This window comes from Somniosus microcephalus, unplaced genomic scaffold (genome assembly GCF_052327205.1).
Source record: "Somniosus microcephalus isolate GS21.2 unplaced genomic scaffold, FLI_Smic_1.0 scaffold37, whole genome shotgun sequence".
Classification (NCBI taxonomy): Eukaryota; Metazoa; Chordata; class Chondrichthyes; order Squaliformes; family Somniosidae; genus Somniosus; species Somniosus microcephalus.
The window spans coordinates 979,909-999,582 of record NW_028225224.1 but is presented as its reverse complement, the minus strand read 5'-3'; the positions used below and the strand labels follow the sequence as shown (position 1 = coordinate 999,582).

Sequence of the window (19,674 nt, the reverse complement as noted above, 5' to 3'; positions counted from 1 at the left end):
TTAATGTTAAAACCCCAATAACTGGGCTGGATTTAAAGATTATTCCCTGTTCTCTCAGTACTAGTGTGCAGAGAGAAGCTGATGTTATAGAATCATAGAGCACAGTAGGGTGCCTTTCGGCCCATCGTGCTGGTGCCAGCTCTCTGAAAGAGCGATGCAATTAGTCCCACTGCCCTGCTCTTTCCCCACAGCCCTGCAAATTTCTGCTTTTAGTATATATCCAATTCCCTTTTGAAAGTTACTATTGAATCTGCTTCCACCTCCCATTCAGGCAGTGCATTCCAGGTCATCACAATTCGCTGTGTAAAAAAAGTCTCCTCATTTCCTCTCTCGATTCTTTTGCCAATGATCTGAAATCTGTGTCCTCTCGTTACCGACCCTCCTGCCAGTGACAACAGCTTCTCCTTGTTTGCTCGATCAAAACCTCTCATAATTTTGAGCACCTCGATCACAGCTTCACTTAACCGTCTCTGCTCCAAGTTACATTGCCAACGTTTTGTGAATTGTTGCTGTGATCAAGGTGCTGGATGTCCGTGCCTGGGGAATGGGACATTCTATCCTCGTGAGCGCCGAGTGTCAGCATCCAGCAATCTCTGGTCAGGGACTGTCTTTTTAAACTGCCTCACCTCAGCTTTTTGACTCCCTGATTTCATTATTAAACATTTCAGAGTTTTTGCAGAGTGACCAAGGCTGAACAGATAAATGTGAGGTATTACATTTTGGTAGGAAGAATGGGGAGGTCACTTATCACTGGGAGGGTGCGAGTCTAGGTGGGGTAGAGGAACAAAGGGATCTCGGAGTACAAATACACAAATCACTAAAAGTTGCGACACAGGTTAGCAAGGCCATAAAAAAAGCAAACCAAGCACTAGGGTTTATTTCTAGAGGGATAGAATTGAAAAGTAGTGAAGTTATGCTAAACCTGTATCGAACCTTGGTTAGACCACACTTAGAGTACTGCGTACAGTTCTGGTCGCCATATTATAAAAAGGATATAGAGGCACTGGAGAGGGTGCAGAGAAGATTTACAAGGATGATACCAGAAATGCGAGGGTATACATATCAGGAAAGGATGAACAGGCTGGGTCTCTTTTCTCTTGAAAACAGAAGGCTGAGGGGTGACCTAATAGAGGTCTTTAAAATTATGAAAAATGTTGATAGAGTGGATACAGAGAGAATGTTTCCACTTGTGGGGAAGAGCATAACTAGAGGCCTCAATATAAGATAGTCACCAAGAAACCCAATAGTGAATTCAGAAGAAACTTCTTTACCCAGAGAGTGGTGAGAATGTGGAACTCGCTGCCACAGGGAGTGGTTGAAGCGAATAGTATCGATGCATTTAAGGGGAGGCTAGACAAGCATATGAGGGAGAAGGGAATCGAGGGTTATGCTGATAGATTTAGATGAGGAAAGACGGGAGGAGGCTCGAGTGGAGCATAAACACCGGCATGGACTGGTTGGGCCGAATGGCCTGTTTCTGTGCCGTATATCCGATGTAATCCTATGTCAAGTATCCCAGCTGGCTTAGCTCCAGGCACTTTAGCTCAGTGGGCAGCACTCTCACCTCTGAGTCAGAAGGTCGTGGGTTCAAGTCCCAGTCCAGAGACTTGAGCATAAAAATCTAGGCTGACACTCCAGTACTGAGAGAGTGCTGCGCTGTCACAGGTGCCGTCTTTCGGATGAGATGTTAAACCGAGGCCCCCGTCTGCTCTTTCAGGTGGACGTAAAAGATCCCATGGCACTACATTGAAGAAGAGCAGGGGAGTTCTCCCCGGTGTCCTGGGGCCAATATTTATCCCTCAATCAACATCACTGAAAGAGATTATCTGGTCATTGTCACATTGCTGTTTGTGGGAGCTTGCTGTGCACCAATTGGCTGCCGCGTTTCCTACATTACAACAGTGACTACACTTCAGAAGTACTTCATTGGCTGTAAAGTGCTCTGGGACGTCCTGAGGTTGTGAAAGGTGCTATATAAATGGAAGCCTTTCTTTCTCAGCAAGAGGGCGAGTGTCAGTGGTTGGAGGGAGGAGCTCAGTGTTGTCACTGGGTGGACACAGACAGATTGAAGCTAAAAGACAGAGAATGCTGAAGTTTGGAATGATAACACCCAAAGTCAGGAGATGAGCCCTTTGCCTAGATAAGGGATGTGGTTGCTAAGAGACCCACAGACCTAATAACACTGCAAACTGCTCAGGCAGCAGACTTGTTGCAACATGTGAGGTCACGAGTGAGTTGGTGCCCAGACAACAGAGACTTGGGCATTCCTGAGAGAGACAAACTGGTTCTGTAACCGGGAGAACAGGTTGAGGGAGTCACCCCGTGGGACGGCTCATCTGAGGTGTTAACACAGAGTCAGCTTGGGAATGGGATGATCAATGAATCATAGAATCATAGAAATTTACAGCACAGAAGGAGGCCATTCGGCCCATCTTGTCCGTGCCGGCCGACAAAGAGCTATCCACCCTAATCCCACTTTCCAGCACTTGGTCCGCAGCCTTGTAGGTTACGGCACTTCAAGTACATATCTATTAGGGTGAAAATTATATAGCTTAAAGCAGCAACATAAAGAATTAAAGAATGTTTTGTAAGAAGTGAACTTGTAAATAAGAAACAAGACTAAACAAACTCAGCTTAAGAGGGGGCGGCTCAGCTCGGGACACAAACTGTAATTCCCCCTTAGGCTTTACAACATTCGCTGCCCCCATTTTGTGTTAAATTCACAAAGTTTCCATCTTTGTCCCATGAGGATTCCCCATAGTGTGTCTAAGTGCTGTTGTGGTGGGCAAGGGGCAGGAATTAACTGTTTGTTTCTGTTCCCATTAAAACCATTGTGCTTGACATTAATTGAATTGAGGAATAGTCGACATTTTTAAGTAGTTTCTTGCCAGATTGAGGGTAGGCAAGATAATTGATAGAAGGCCTCCAATCAAATTACATCAGTGCCCTTCAGCAAGTCAGATTAATGTGTTCAAATGAGGCAAAATAAAATTAACAGCTATTGAATGTGGGAAACACTAAATATTTCACATTTATTCAGTGGTGCAGCCTTCTGTAAACTATTTGCTGGAAGCCCTTTGGATGTATTAATGTAATTCTACTATTCTATAATGCAAAGTCGATGAATCAGAATTGTGAGTATTGATGAGTTACAGTAATTGGTAACTGCAAAACTGCCCATTTTGTAATTAACCATTAAAAAGTGCCCAAAGTTCTGGAAGGTTCCATATCATTTTATGTTGCCAAACTAGTATCCTGTGAGGACCGGGGAGTTGTTGCTGGGGGAGCGAGATTGGTTGAAGACACCTGTGTGTAATATTTTGCGAGAATGTATAAAAGAAGTTTCAATACCTTGTTGCTAAGGGAACGTGATTGGGTGAGGACAAGAGAATTGTTGCTGGGGGAGAATGTTGTCAATTTCTGTCCTGGACTCTCAGTGATGGCTTTTGTAAACTCCTTTCACCGGCTGTGAGAAGGGCAGGATTGACAGACGGGGAAACTCAAACCAAACTTCACATCAAGATCTCCGAGAGTCACTCCATTCATCAGGACCTGAAATTCATCGGCCTTTTGAGTGCGGAAGGAGAAATGTTTGGGAGGTAAGTAGCATGGAGTCCAGTTCTACGGAGTACTGCTTCTACAGAGTACTTAACTCGGGAATTGTGTGAGTGAGCGAATTCGATGAGGTGGGGGTAAGAGGGGTTGCTTGATACGTGAAAAAATATAAACAACTAGGGTTTAATTAGGACTGTGGGCTAAGTTACAGTAAAGACCTAAAGCATATAACTAAATGTAATAAATTAAAGAAGGTTATTACCAAGATTAAAAACTGTTCATAGACAATTGGTTATTTCAAAACCTGAAAACCTAATTAGTTAAATAAAATACAATAGAGATGGCGGAGCAGGTGATGTGTTGCAGCTGTAGCATGTGGGAGCTGGTGGACCGCAGAGTGATCCACAGCAACCACATGGAGTCATAGAGGCACAAAAGGAGGCCATTCGGCCCATCGAGTCTGAGCCGGCTCTCTGTAGAGCAATCCAGTCAGTCCCACTCCCCCGCCCTATCCCCGTAGCCCTGCACGTTTATTTCCCCCAAGTGCCTAGCCAGTCTCCCCTTGAAAACATTGAGTGTCTCCGCTTCCATCACTTCCGTCGGCAGTGAGTTCCAGGTCCTCACCAGTGGCTGTGTAAAAAAGTTTTTCCTCACATCCCCCCTGTATCTCTTGCCCAAAACCTTAAATCTGTGTCCCCTAGTCCTTGTCCCATCAACTAGTGGGAACAGCCTTTCACCGTCTAGCCTATCCAAACCCGTCATAATCTTAAACACCTCTGTCAAATCACCCCTCATCCTCCTTTGCCCTAATGAAAACAAATCCAGCTTCTCCAACCTGTCCTTGTAGCTAAGATCCCCCATTCCCGGACCCATTCTGGTAAATCTCCTCTGCACCCTCTCAAGGGTCTTCACATCCTTCCTAAAGTGTGGTGACCAGAAGTGTCTGCAACTCGAGGAACTTCGGCTCAGAGTTAGAGTCATAGAGTTATACAGCACAGAAAGAGGCCCTTCGGCCCATCGTGTCCACGCCGGCCATCAAGCCCTGTCTAATCTAATCCCATTTTCCAGCACTTGGTCCGCAGCCTTGTATGCTGTGGCGTTTCAAGTGCTCATCTAAATGCTTCTTGAATGTTGTGAGGGTTCCTGCCTCTACCACCCTTTCAGGCAGTGATTTCCAGATTCCAACCACCCTCTGGGTGAAAAAGTTTTTCCTCAAATCCCCTCTAAGCCGCCTGTCCCTTACTTTGAAACTATGCCCCCTGGTTATTGACCCCTCTACTAAGGGGAAAAGTTCCTTTCTATCTACCCTATCTATGCCCCTCATAATTTTGTACACCTCAATCAGGTCCCCCCTCAGCCTTCTCTGCTCTAAGGAAAACAACCCCAGCCTGTCCAGTCTCTCTTCATAGCTGAAGCGCTCCAGCCCAGGTAACATCCTGGTGAATCTCCTCTGCACCCTCTCCAATGCAATCACATCCTTCCTATAGTGTGGCGACCAGAACTGCACACAGTATTCCAGCTGAGGCCTAACCAGCATTTTGTACAGCTCCATCATAACCTCCCTGCTCTTATATTCTATGCCTCGGCTATTGAAACCAAGTATCCCATATGCCTTTTTAACCCCCTTATCTACCTGTCCTGCTGCCTTCAGGGATCTATGTACATGCACACCAAGGTCCCTCTGATCCTCTGTCCTTCCTAAGGTCCTACCATTCATTGTGTATTCCCTTGCCTTGTTAGTCCTCCCAAAATGCATCACCTCACACTTTTCAGGGTTAAATTCCATTTGCCACTGTTCTGCCCATCTGACCAATCCGTCTATATTGTCCTGTAGCCTGAGGCTTCCCTCCTCGCTATTTATCACTCCACCAATTTTCGTGTCATCTGCGAACTTACTGATCATACCTCCTACATTGATATCTAAATCATTAATGTACACTACAAACAGCAAAGGACCCAGCACCGATCCCTGCGGTACACCACTGGACACAGGCTTCCAGTCACAAAAACAACCTTCGACCATCACCCTCTGCCTCCTGCCACGAAGACAATTTTGGATCCAATGTGCCAAATTGCCCTGGCGTGAAATTCCAGTACGATTTGGACAGGTTGGGTGATTGGGCAGAAACATGGCAAATGCACTATAATGTGGATAAATGTGAGGTTATCCACTTTGGTGGCAAAAACAGGAAGGCAGATTATTATTTGAATGGCAAGAGATTGGGAGAAGGGGAAGTGCAAAGAGACCTGGGTGTTCTTGTGCACCAGTCGCTGAAGGGAAGCATGCAGGTGCAGCAGGCGGTTAAGAAGGCAAATGGTGTGTTGGCCTTCGTAGCAAGAGGGTTCGAGTACAGGAACAAGGATGTCTTGCTGCAGTTGTACAGGGCCTTGGTGAGACCGCACCTTGAGTATTGTGTGCAGTTTTGGTCGCCTTACCTGAGGAAGGACGTTCTTGCCATGGAAGGAGTGCAGCGAAGATTCACCAGGCTGATACCTGGGATGGCAGGAATGACGTATGAGGAGAGATTGTGTCGATTGGGCTTATACTCACTGGAGTTTAGAAGATTGAGAGGGGATCTCATCGAAACCTATAAAATTCTGTCAGGCCTGGACAGACTAGATGCAGGAAGGCTGTTTCTGATGACCGGGGAGTCCAGAACCAGGGGTCATAGTCTAAGGATAAGGGGTAAGCCATTTAGGACTGAAATGAGGAGGAATTTCTTCACCCAGAGAGTGGTGAACCTGTGGAATTCTCTGCCACAGAGGGCGGTGGAGGCCAGTTCATTAAATATATTCAAGAAAGAGTTGGATATATTTCTTAAGGCTAAAGGGATCAAGGGATATGGGGAGAAGGCAGGGACAGGGTACTGAATTTGAATGATCAGCCATGATCTCATTGAATGGCGGAGCAGGCTCGAAGGGCTGAATGGCCTACTCCTGCTCCTATCTTCTATGTTTCTATGGATCCCATGGGTTCTTACCTTCTTGACCAATCTCCCATGTGGGACATTGTCAAAAGCCTTGCTGAAGTCCATGTAGACTACTTCAACTGCACTACCCTCATCCACACACCTAGTCACCCCCTCTCAAAATTCAATCAAATTGGTTAGACATGATCTCCTCCTGACAAAGCCATGCTGACTATCCTTGATTAATCCTTGCCTCTCTAAGTGGAGACTAATTCTGTCCCTCAGAATTTTTTCCAATAATTTCCCTACCACTGATGTTTGGCTCACTGGCCTGTAATTTCCTGGTTTATCCCTACTACCCTTGTTGAATAATGGTACTACGTTAGCTGTCCTCCAGCACCTCCCCTGTGGCCAGAGAGGTTCTGAATATTTGTGTCAGAGCCCCTGCAATCTCCTCCCTTGCCTCACACAGCAGCCTGGAATACATCTCGTCTGGGCCTGGAGATTTATCCACTTTTAAGCCTGCTAAAACCACTAGTACCTCCTCCCTCTTGATAATAATTTGTTCAAGTGTTTCACAATCCCCTTGCCTGATTTCTATGCCTACATCGTCGTTCTCCATAGTGAACACAGATGCAAAATATTCATTTAAAACCCCACCTATATCTTCTGGCTCTATGCACAGATTGCCACTTTGGTCCCTAATGGGCCCTGTTCTTTCCATGGTTATCCTCTTGCCCTTAATATACTTATAAAACACCTTGGGATTTTCCTTTATTTTGCCCACCAGTGTTATTTCATGCCCCCTCTTTGCTCTCCGAATTTCTTTTTTAAGTACCCCCTGCACTTTCTATACTCCTCTAGGGCTTCCACTGTTTTTAGTCCTTTGTATCTGCCAAAGCCTCCCTTTTTTCCTAATCCATTCTCGTATATCCCTTGACATCCAGGGTTCCCTGGGCTTGTTGGTCCCACCCTTGACCTTTACGGGAACATGTTGCCATTGTACTCTCTCAATTTCCTTTCTGAAAGACTCCCATTGCTCCGATGTGGATTTTCCTACAAGTAGCTGATCCCAGTCCACTTTGGCCAGATCCTGCCTTATCATATTAAAATCGGCCTTCGCCCAATTTAGAACCTTTATTTCTGGTCCATCTTTGTCCTTTTCCATGACTACCTTAAATCTCACCGAATTATGGTCACTGTCACCAAAATGCGCTCCTACTAACACTTCTACCACTTGCCCGGCTACATTCCCTAGAATTAGGTTCAGTACCGCCCCCTCTCTTGTATGACTTTCTACATGCTGGCTCAAAAAGCTCTCCTGGATGCACTTTAAGAATTCTGCACCCTCTGAGCCTTTCACACAGATGAATGCTGGAGGAGGGGTGTGTCTGAAGTAAAAAGGCGGAGGTTGTGAATATTTATTTTATATTTAATCATATTTTCTAAAGTATTGTCTTATTTTAAATTAAATTGAAAAGGGTTTATTTTTTGCTTTGAGGTGCCTGCTGTACATGGTCCATGTCTCCGAGGCATACAGGAGGGCAGGTATCATTGCTGCTCTGTAGACCATGAGCTTGGTGCCGGGTTTGAGGTCCTGGTCTTCAAACACTCTCTTCCTCAGGCGACTGAAGGCTGCACTGGCACACTGAAGGCGGTGTTGGACTTTGTCGTCGACGTGTGCGCTTGTTGACAGTAGGCTGCCGAGGTATGGAAAGTGGTCCACGTTGTCCAAGGCCTTGTTGTGGATTTTGATAATCGGGGGGCAGCACTGCATGGCGGGGGCAGGTTGGTAGAGGACCTTTGTCTTACGGGTGCTCTCCGCCAAATTGAAGAAGCTCCGCTCGGGGCCCGGATCCATGGACTCTCAGGTTTGGATTCCCCTTTATTCTCTCCCCCACTCTGATCTCAATCGGATCTGGGGGAAAACTCACTTTCCCTCACTGATTGCGGCTCTTCACTAACACCGACTTTACAAAGAAAGCCCCGAGCGGCAGCCTGGAGCTCAGGCCCAGCGCGCAGGCACGGGGGAGGATGATTGACAGGGGCCCAGGGTGTGTGCTGAGCATGCGCGGTGCGGGCCGGGCGCCTGTGGAGCAGGAGAGGGCGGGGCCATGGGGCGCATGCGCGGTGTCAGCCACAACTCAGCGCGGCGGCCGGAGCGCTTTCTGGAGCGCGGGGCCTTGTGGGGATTGCAGCCGCCATTACTGTTGATCCTTTCAACCAACCTGTGCAGCAGCTGGGGCCTGAAAATCAGCTTCACTGCCCCTGGGCTGGGAAAAGGGGGACATGAGTACAGGTACCGTACCATAGTGGTTATGTTACTGGACTAGTTCTCCAGAGGCCTGGACTAGTGATCTGGAGAATTGAGTTCAAGTGAAAACTATATCTAACTCCTTCTTGAATATATTTAACAATTCATTAAATATATTCAAGAAGGACTTAGATATATTTCTTAAGGCTAAAGGATCAAGGGATATGGGGAGAAGGCAGGGACAGGGTACTGAATTTGGATGATCAGCCATGATCTCATTGAATGGCGGAGCAGGCTCGAGGGGCCGAATGGCCTACTCCAGCTCCTATATTCTAAGTTTCCATGTAATCCCAGCACGGCAGCTGCAGAACTTAAATTCAGTTAATTAAATAAATCTGGAATTAAAAGGCTAGTAATGGTGACCATGAAACCGTCGTTAAAAACCCATCTGGTTCACTAATCTGACTGGCTTATATGTGACTTCACACTCACAGCAATGTGGTTGTCTCTTCACTGCCCTCTGAAGCGGCCTAGCAAGCCCCTCAGTTGTACCAAACCACTGCAAAGAAGTGTAACCGCACTGTGGGAGCACCTTCACCACACGGACTGCAGCGGTTCAAGGCGGCGGCTCGTCACCACCTTCTCAAGGGCAACTAGAGATGGGCAATAAATGCTGGTGTTGCCAGCGACGCCCACATCCCGTGAAGGCTAATGGGATCAATTGAATGGCGGAGCAGGCTCAAGGGGCAGAATGGCCGACTCCTGCTCCTATCTTTTATGTTTCTATGAATGATTATATAAAAAAAATTGAGACCACATTCTCCCTCTTACCCCTTTCTACACTCCTTTCACAGGGTTTTGAAGTTGAGCCTTTACGGACAGGAAGCTCAGACCGAACATCAACTCAAGATCTGACAGAGTTACAGGATTCCTCAGGACCTGATGCAATCGGTCCTCCAATCTGCTGGCACACCAGTGAATCAGAGAGTTCACACTGATGAGAGACCTTTGAAATGTTCTGAGTGTGGGAAGAGCTTCAAGATCTACAAGCACCTGAAGCGACACCAGTGGCTACACATTGGGGAGAGCCCGTTCACCGGCCCCGTGTTCCAGAAGAGATTCACTCAGCCATCCGCTCCGATGATACACCAGCAAGATCACACGAGGGAGAGACCTTTAACCCACTCCGTGTGTGGGAAGGGATTAATTGCACCCTCCGTGCTGCTGAGACACCAGCTTGTCCACACCGATGTGAGACCTTTGACCTGCTCCGTGTTTTTGAAGCAATTCTCTCATTCTGCCACCCTCCTGAGACACCAGCTTGTTCACAGTGATGAGAGACCGATTAAATGTTCTGACTGTGGGAAGAGATTTAAAAGGTCCCAGGATCTGAAGAGACACCAGCTGGAGAGAGCAGGAGAGATTCTGTTCACCTGCTCCGTGTGTGGGAAGACATTCACTTGGTCCTCGAATCTGCTGGCACACCAGCGAGTTCACACTGGGGAGAAACCAGTGAAACATTCCGACTGTGGGAAAAGCTTTAAAAGGTCCCAGGAGCTGAAGGGACACCAACTGGAGAGAGCAGGAAAGAAGCCATTAACCTGCTCCGTGTGTGGGAAGGGATTCACTCAGTCATCCAACCTACTGACACACCAGCAAGTTCACACTGATGAGAGACCATTTACATGTCCTGTCTGTGGGAAGAGCTTTAAAAGCTCCGCGGAACTGAAGTTACACCAGCGAGTTCACACTGATGAGAGACCATTTAAATGTTCGGACTGTGGGAAGAGCTTTAAAACCTCTGGGGATCTGAAGCAACACCAGCGAGTTCACTCCGATCAGAGACCATTTACATGTTCTGTCTGTGGGAAGAGCTTTAAAAGCTCCAGGAATCTGAACGGACACCAGCGAGTTCACACTGGGAAGAGGCCATTCACCTGCTCAGTGTGTGGGAAGGGATTCACTCAGTCATCCAACCTGTTGAAACACCAGCAAGTTCACACTGATGAGAGACCGTTCACCTGCTCCGTGTGTGGGAAGGGATTCACTCAGTCAGCCCACCTGGTGAAACACCAGCAAGTTCACACTGATGAGAGACCATTTAACTGTTCTGTCTGTGGGAAGAGCTTTAAAACCTCTGGGGATCTGAAGGGACACCAGCGAGTTCACTCCGATCAGAGACCATTTAACTGTTCTGACTGTGGGAAGAGCTTTAAAACCTCTGCAGATCTGAAGGGACACCAGCGAGTTCACTCCGATCAGAGACCATTTACATGTTCTGACTGTGGGAAGAGCTTTAAAAGCTCCGGGAATCTGAAGGGACACCAGCGAGTTCACACTGGGGAGAGGTCATTCACCTGCTGTGTGTGTGGGAAGGGATTCACTCTGTCCTCGAATCTGCTGAGACACCAGCGAGTTCACACTGTTCTGTAGCTCAGGGCCCTGTAGAAAGCTGGGGTGACATGAACATGGAATGGATGAATGTTTTATAAATCTTGTACTGCTGTTTAATCTTTAAGACTGTTGTGCTGATGATTCTCTTCGATTGACTGTTCATGGTGTTACATAGAATGTACAGCACAGAAACAGGCCATTTGGCCCAACTGGTCCATGCCAGTGTTTATGTCCCACACCCACCCTACTTCAATTAACCCGATCAACACATCTTCCCATTCCCTTATCCCTCATATGGCTTCCCCTTAAATGCATCTGTGCTGTTCACCTCAACTACTCCCTGTGGTAGTGAGTTCCCCATTCTACCACTCTCTGGGTAAAGAAGTTTCTCCTGAATTCACTACTGGATTAAATAGTAACAGTTTTATATTTATGGCCCCATAACTATGATGAGATTCTGTTAAGCTGACCAGAATGTTGTTGTACTTTGTCTTTTTCTGATGAATGAAACATTACTGAGCCCCTGTACCCGTGTTATGGGATGAAGTGCCAGACAAGTGAAGGCACAATGTCTGGGTGTGAATCTAATAATAACCTCACGGACCGTACAGGTGTGATAACCAGATGGGCTTGTGGTTATAGTCTGGTCACAGATGGACTAAATTCCCTGAGTTAGCAGGAGTTCAGGAGGCGGTCAACAGACGGGTCCAAACAATCCCATTTCCTGAGCGGTAACCAAGCTTGTGTATAAGAACAGGTCACTTAAGCCGTTGTCAGTTGGAACAGACTTGAGAAGGTCGCACGTGAATCCACTGTACTTCTATTCTCCAGATTGAGGGAATTATCACCCGGTCTGTGTTATGCAGCGCTCTTAATAAAGCCTGGAGAGACAATTTGTGTTCTTGTGAGCTTGATTATCTGGTATCCGAAACCCTGGGACTCCCGATCATTAGAGTCAACCTCAGTGTGTGGAAAGGGATTCCCTGGTGTATCCCACCCGCTGACACACCAGAGTGTCCACAGTGTGACTGCGGTGGGTCGATTCCACTGTTTCCGATGCCTTTAATCACATACAGGAGTGAACCATGTTAATTTAGGCAACTGGGGCTTCTTAATGTTAAAACCCCAATAACTGGACTGGATTTTTATATTCTGTATCAATAAATCAGTTTCGTTAGAAACACAGTCGATTGAGTCCTTGTTTCTAAGATAAGTCGAGAGCCAATTGATGACTTGTTACAGACATTCCCTGTCCTCAATAACTGTGTCCAGGAGAGAAGCTGAGGGGCTTCTGCTACTTTTGTGGGGTGAATTTTTGTGCTCATCGAGGTTCTGGATGTCCTTATGGGGAAAGGAACATTTTAGCATTCTCAGCACCTGGTGTCAACATCAAACACTCCGAGGGCAGGTACAGCACGGGTTAGATACAGAGTAAAGCTCCCTCTACACTGTCCCATTAAACTCTCCCAGGGCAGGTACAGCACGGGTTAGATACAGAGTAAAGCTCCCTCTACACTGTCCGATTAAACACTCCCAGGGCAGGTACAGCACGTGTTAGATACAGAGTAAAGCTCCCTCTACACTGTCCCATTAAACACTCCCAGGGCAGGTACAGCACGGGTTAGATAGAGTAAAGCTCCCTCTACACTGTCCCATTACACACTCCCAGGGCAGGTACAGCACAGGTTAGACACCGAGTAAAGCTCCCTCTACACTGTCCCATTAAACGCTCCCAGGGTAGGTACAGCATGGGTTAGATACAGAGTAAAGCTCCCTCTACACTGTCCCATCAAACACTCCCAGGGCAGGTACAGCACGGGTTAGACACAGAGTAAAGCCCCCTCTACACTGTCCCATCAAACAATCTCAGGACAGGTACAGCACAGGTTAGATACAGAGTAAATCTCCCTCTACACTGTCCCATCAAACACTCCCAGGGTAGATACAGCACGGGTTAGACACAGAGGAAAGCTCCCTCTACACTGTCCCATCAAACACTCCCAGGGCAGGTGCAGCACAGGTTAGATACAGAGTAAAGCTCCCTCTACACTGTCCCATCAAACACTCCCAGGGCAGGTACAGCACGGGTTAGATACAGAGTAAAGCTCCCTCTAAACTGTCCCATCAAATACTCCCAGGGCAGGTACAGCATGGGTTCGATACAGAGTAAAGCTCCCTCTACACTGTCCCATCAAACACTCCCAGGGCAGGTGCAGAATTGACGTTAAGATCTGACAGATCGCTCGATTCATCGGGACCTGAATATCATCGGCCTTTGTACATGGAAGGAGAGAGCAGTGATCACAGCGCGGACAAACCGCAATTGTGTTCCTTGTGTGGACTCGGTTTCAGCCGATCGCCTGACCTGGTGAGACACGTGCGCCGTCACACCGAGTAAAGGCGGGGTTGGTGGGAAGGGATTCATTTCCCCGTCCATCAGAAGTTCATCGGCGCAGTCACACGAGGGACAGTCCGTTCACCTGCTCCGTGTGTGCGAAGGGAATTGTTTATCCATCCCAACTGCTGAGACACCAGCTTGTTCACAGTGATGAGAAACCATTTAAATGTTCTGACTGTGGGAAGAGCTTTAAAAGCTCGAAGAGCCTGAAGAGACACCAGCGAGTTCACACTGTTCCTAGAATCTTACAGCACAGCAGGTTCTTGGGCCCATTGTGATGTGCCGGCTCTTTGAAAGAGCTGTTGAATTTAGTCCCACTCCCCGGCTTTATCCCCATAACCTCCAAACTAGTCCTCTTCAAGTACATGTCCAATTGACTTTGAAAGTTCCTATGGTACCACATAGAAGGCTGGATATCAAAATTGAGGCTCATGGAATAGGTGGGTCAGCGGCAGCTTGGATAAGGAATTGGCTTAAGGACAGAAACAGTGAGTTGTGGTAAATGGCTGTTTTTCAGACTGGAGGATTGTAGACAGTGGTGTTCCCCAAGGGTCAGTGCTGGGGCCACTGCTTTTTTTGATATATATAAATGACCTGGATATTGGAATACAGAGTAGAATTTCTAAATTTGCCGATGACACCAAACTTGGGGGTGCGGCAAACAGTGAGGATGATACCAATCGACTGCAACAGGACATAGAAAGGCTAATAGAATGGGCAGACAAGTGGCAGATGGAATTTAATACAGAGAAGTGTGAGGTGATGCATTTTGATAGAAGGAACAGGGACAGGCAATATACACTTAATGGCACAGTTTTAAAGAGTGTGCAGGGACAGAGGGACCTGGGAGTTACTGTGCGTAGGTCCCTGAAGGTGGCAGGACATATTGAGAGTGGTTAACAAAGCATTTGGGATCTTGGGCTTCATAAATAGAGGTATTGAGTACAAAAGTAGAGAAGTTATGCTGAACCTTTATAAAGCGCTGGTTAGGCCACAACTGGAGTATTGCATCCAGTTCTGGTCACCACACTTTAGGAAGGATGTGAAGGCTCTTGAGTGGGTGCAGAGTAGATTTACCAGAATGGTTCCGGGGATGGGGGATCTTAGCTACAAGGACAGGTTGGAGAAGCTGGATTTGTTTTCATTAGAGCAAAGGAGGTTGAGGTGTAGGAACGGAGGTTCCTAACTAAATAACTGAGTTCAAATCGATGAATCAAAAGACTGGAATTTAATAATAACAAAGTTAACTGGAAGATACAAGGAGGATCTCAATATACGTCTGCTCAGGATGCCAGGTAGTCGAAGACTGCTGGAAAGTTCTCTCGGCTGACGTCATGATGTCATCACGCTCTTCGCGCCACTGGCGGTCACGTGATCGGTGTCATGACGTCACCACGCAGGATACAGGCAAGTAGATACAGTAAAGGTAACAATCAGTTTAAAGGTGCAGTCCCCGGCTGCACAACAATGCAATTAAGGGGATTATTCTAAGTTACTCTGAGTCTCTTGTGGCTCCTCCACAGAGGGGTGATTTGATAGAGGTGTACAAGATTATGACCGGTTTGGATAGGCTAGATGTGGAAAGGCTGTTCCCACTAGTTGATGGTACAAGGACTAGGGGACACAGATTTAAAGTTTTGGGCAACAGATACAGGAGGGAAGTGAGGAACAACTTTTTTACGCAGCAAGTGGTGAGGACCTCGAACTCACTGCCGACGGAAGTGGTGGAAGCGGAGACACACAATGTTTTCAAGGGGAGACTGGATAGGCACTTGAGGGAAATAAACTTGCAGGGCTGTGGGGATAGAGCGGGGGAATGGGACTGACTGGATTGCTCTACAGAGAGCCGGCACAGACTCGATGGGCCGAATGGCCTCCCTTTTGTGCCATTATGACTATGACTCTCTACCACCTAGAAGGACAAGGGCAGCAGGCGCATGGGAACACCACCACCTCCAAGTTCCCCTCCAAGTCACACACCATCCTGACTTGGAAGTATATCGCCGATCCTTCATCGTCGCTGGGTCAAAATCCTGGAACTCCCTCCCGAACAGCACTGCAGGAATATCTTCACCACACGGACTGCAGCGGTTCAAGAAGGCGGCTCACCACCACTTTCTCCAGGGCAATTAGGGATGGGCAATAAATGCTGGCATTACCAGCGACACCCAGATCCCATGAACGAATTTAAAAAAACTACCTCCCTCATTTTGTCCGTTTATTTTCCTTTCCTGCTCTTTCTCTTCTTGCCTTTCCTCTCCACATCTCTCTCTAATTGGCTGCTACATTACATTCCTACATGACCACACGTCAGAAGTCCTGCAATTGCTGCACAGCGCTTGGAGATGTCCTGAAATTGTGAAAGGTGCGATACATATTCAAGATCTTTCTTTCTTCGTACTTATCTTCTCTCCTGTCTCATTTTTGAAATGTCAATGTTTCTTATCATCACTCACTTTCTCCTCAAATTCTTTTCTTCTCATCTCCTTCGTTTGTCTCTTTCTTACTTTGATCTTTAGTTTTTCTTTCCTTGTCTCTCATTTATTTCTAATGTCCTGTGTCACTTCCCTTATTACTCTCACTATTACCTCAATGCTAATCAATCGGGGGAAACTCTCCACTGGCTGGAGTCAGACCGAGCACAAAGGAAGATGGTTGTGGTGGTTGGAGGTCAATCATCACAGCCCCAGGATATCGCTGCAGGTGTTCCTCAGGGCAGTGTCCTCGGCCCAACCATCTTCAACTGCTTCATCAGTGACCTTCCCTCCATCATAAGGTCAGAAGTGGGGATGTTCGCTGATAACTGCACAGTATTCAGTTCCATTTGCAACTCCTCAGATAATGAAGCCGTCCATGCCCGCATGCAACAAGACCTGGACGGCATTCAGGCTTGGTGTTGTGTATTTTGAATGTGTATTAGAATTGTCCCACATGGGATACCGTAGTGGTGATTTGCAATGCACTATGGGAAATGTAGTGCACAGAGTGAAGAAGCACATTGTAAATAAAATGGCTGTTAACTAAACTCTCCACCCCTGAGTCCTCCTTATAATTGTTATATAGATAAGGGTATAAAACCCCTTGAGACACAACAAAACTGGCGATGAGGACGATGGACTTGCGCATCACTTTGCACTGGAATCGGCGATGTTTAAAGTAAGAAGTTCCTGTCTTTTCTTAATGGCGCGCCCGCAGTTTAGTGCTGATGCAATCGCCTCGTAAAGGTGGCGGTTTGTGTGTTACACAAATAAGAAGGGGGAGAGTAACGATACAGTGAAACGAAGTGGAGGAAAAGGACTGTAAAAAAAAAATGGCTATGCTAACCGGCGCAGCGTTTGGACGATTTGATGAAACCACGGAGCAATGGAGTGCTTATACAGAGTGTTTCGGATTTTTCATGACTGCAAATTGCATTAAAGATGACGTGAAAGTGGCGACGTTCCTCAGTGTGATCGGAGCAAAAACATTTGGCTTGTTACGGAGTTTGATGCACCCGGATAAGCCTGGCGCTAAGACATATGATCAGATTGTGGAAGTTTTGGAAACACATTTCGCACCCAAGCTGCTGCTGATTGCTGAGAGGTTCAGGTTTCACAAACGAAACCAAGGGGAGGGTGAGTCCATAGCCGAATATGTTGCAGTGCTAAAGAAGCTAACTGAGCATTGTGAGTTTGGTGAAACTCTAAATGACACTGTCCGTGATAGGTTTGTGTGTGGATTAAGATGTGAAGCAACACAGAAGCGCTTGCTCACGACTGACAAACTGACGCTTAAATCAGCAGTGGAGCTCGCTGTGTCTATGGAGTTAGCAGCTAAAGATGCACAGCTGTTGGGGGCTGAAACAAGAGTGTACAGGGTAGCAGCTACACCAGATAAGCATGCAAGGGGCGCCAGAGAGTGTTACAGATGTGGAAGGTCAGGTCATCAGCCATCTGACTGCTGCTGTAAAGACCTGACCTGTCGGAAATGTGAAAAGAAAGGACACATTGAACGTGTGTGTAAAGGGCAAAGCAAACAATCCTACACAGAGACACACAAAAACAAACAAGGAAACACATCCAACTGGCGTTCTAAAAAGAGAAACCTACACATGGTGAAACAAGAACAGGAAGACAGTGACACAGACTCTGATGGGGAGCTGAATCTCCATGTGTTAACGGTGAATGGAGGCTCATCAGGCTATGGAGTCACTCCACTACTAGAGGGAATACCGGTCAAAATGGATACGGGGGCCGCTGTCTCCGTGATTTCAGAGAAGCTATTCAAAGAAAATGAACCACCTATCACTGATGCCGGCCAAGCTCATCTTAAAGACCTACACTGGGGAAACGGTCCCAATGCTGGGTAAGATGGAGGTCAAGGTGGAGCTTAATGGACAAACCGTGATGCTGCCAGTTTATGTGGTCAAGGGTGACTATCCATCCCTGATGGGCAGGCCATGGTTGGAGAAAATTCATCTGGATTGGAAAAAAGTGAATGCGGTGTCAGTCGAAGAGGCGGGGCTAGCGGCAGTGTTGACAAAGCATGCGGCTGTCTTTGACAGAGAATTGGGGAGTATGAAGGGGATTACGGTCAAACTCAAGGTGAAGCCTGACAGCCAGCCACGATTCCTGAAGGCCAGGAACATTCCCTACGCCCTCAGACCAAAGGTGGAGGCTGACCTGGAGCGTCTGGTCAAGATAGGGGTCCTGGTGCCGGTTTTGCACAGTGAGTGGGCCACGCCCGTGGTACCAGTGATGAAGAGTGACGGCGCGGTTCGCTTATGTGGAGATTTCAAAGTAACAGTGAATCCTGTGCTCTCAGCTGAACAGTATCCCCTCCCCATCATTGAAGATCTGCGGGTCTAGCAGGCAGTCAGAAGTTTAGCAAGATTGATCTATGCCAAGCAGCCTACTTGCAGATGCATGTACAAGAGGACTCACAGAAGTACCTCACCATCACCACCCACAAGGGCCTCTACAGGTACTGCCGCCTACCCTTTGGTATAACGTCAGCACCAGCATTGTTTCAGCGGGCTATGGACCAGATCTTAAGCGGCATTCCAGGGGTACAATGTTATCGCGACGATATCCTTGTCACAGGAAAGGACGACAACGAACATCTGCAGAATCTTACGAAGACACTGGGAAGACTTGAAGAATATGGCTTACGCGTTCGCAAGGACAAATGCGACTTTTTCAAGCCATCAGTGGAGTACCTAGGCCATGTCATCGATGCGGACGGCCTACACACAGCACCATCGAAAGTGAAAGTCATTGCCGACGCTCCTGCACCTACAAATGTCGGCCAGCTGCGGTCATTCTTAGGTCTCCTGAACTATTACGGAAAGTTTATTCCACAGCTGGCATCACTGTTGAAGCCATTACATGAGTTGCTGTGTCAGGGCCAGGCCTGGGCGTGGACAAAGGAGTGCGAAGCTGCATTCAAGAAAGCCAAAGCAGCTTTGACTGACCCCAGAGTGTTGACGCACTTTGACCTGTCGTTGCAGATTCAGCTGGCCTGTGACACGTCGCCTTATGGCGTCAGCGCGGTCGTGCCCCACATCTTTCCCTCAGGTGAAGAGAAGCCGATTGCATTCGTGTCAAGGTCCCTGAGCAAGGCGGAGGTGAAATACCCGCAGATCGAAAAAGAAGCTTTGGGCATCATCTTTGGAATCAAAAAGTTCCATCACTATTTGTTCGGAAGGAAATTCACCTTGCTGATGGATCATCCTCTGACATCGATCTTTGGTCCACACACAGGAATACCCTCCCTGGCAGCGTGCAGGATGCGGCGCTGGGCGCTGATGTTAAGAGCTCTCAATTACAACATCAAATACCGGAGGTCAGCAGCACATGGCAATGCGGACGGATTGTCAAGACTTCCGCTGCCTGTGCCCTCTGAAGGCTGTGAGCAGAAGATTTTCTACTTTGACATGGTGAGCAATGCCCCTGTCACGGCCCGGCAGGTCAAGAAAGAGACCAGTGTGGACCCTACGCTATCCAAGGTGCTGGATCGGGTGATGCGAGGAGATGGATCACGGGTGTCAGACGCACCACCTGAGCTCCTACCTTACCTGTCAAGAGGGAAGGAGTTGTCTGTCACGTCAGGATGCCTCCTTTGGGGCATGCGAGTGATCATACCACCAAAGCTGCGGAAACATGTCCTCAACGAGCTGCACTCAG

At 47.5% G+C, this 19,674-nt stretch overlaps 2 protein-coding genes across 3 annotated transcripts in view; both read left to right on the top strand.

The window, feature by feature from the left end:
* Nucleotides 1-9,580, top strand: part of LOC147083862 (uncharacterized) — a 232,805-nt gene extending 223,225 nt beyond the window's left edge. Inside the window, exon 3 of the mRNA XM_085980102.1 lies at nt 9,573-9,580. Within this exon, the coding sequence (XP_085836228.1) occupies nt 9,573-9,580 (8 nt within the window). The remainder of the gene's footprint in view (nt 1-9,572) is intronic.
* Nucleotides 1-19,674, top strand: part of LOC147083857 (uncharacterized) — a 223,731-nt gene that overhangs the window by 17,935 nt on the left and 186,122 nt on the right. The window lies entirely within an intron of this gene.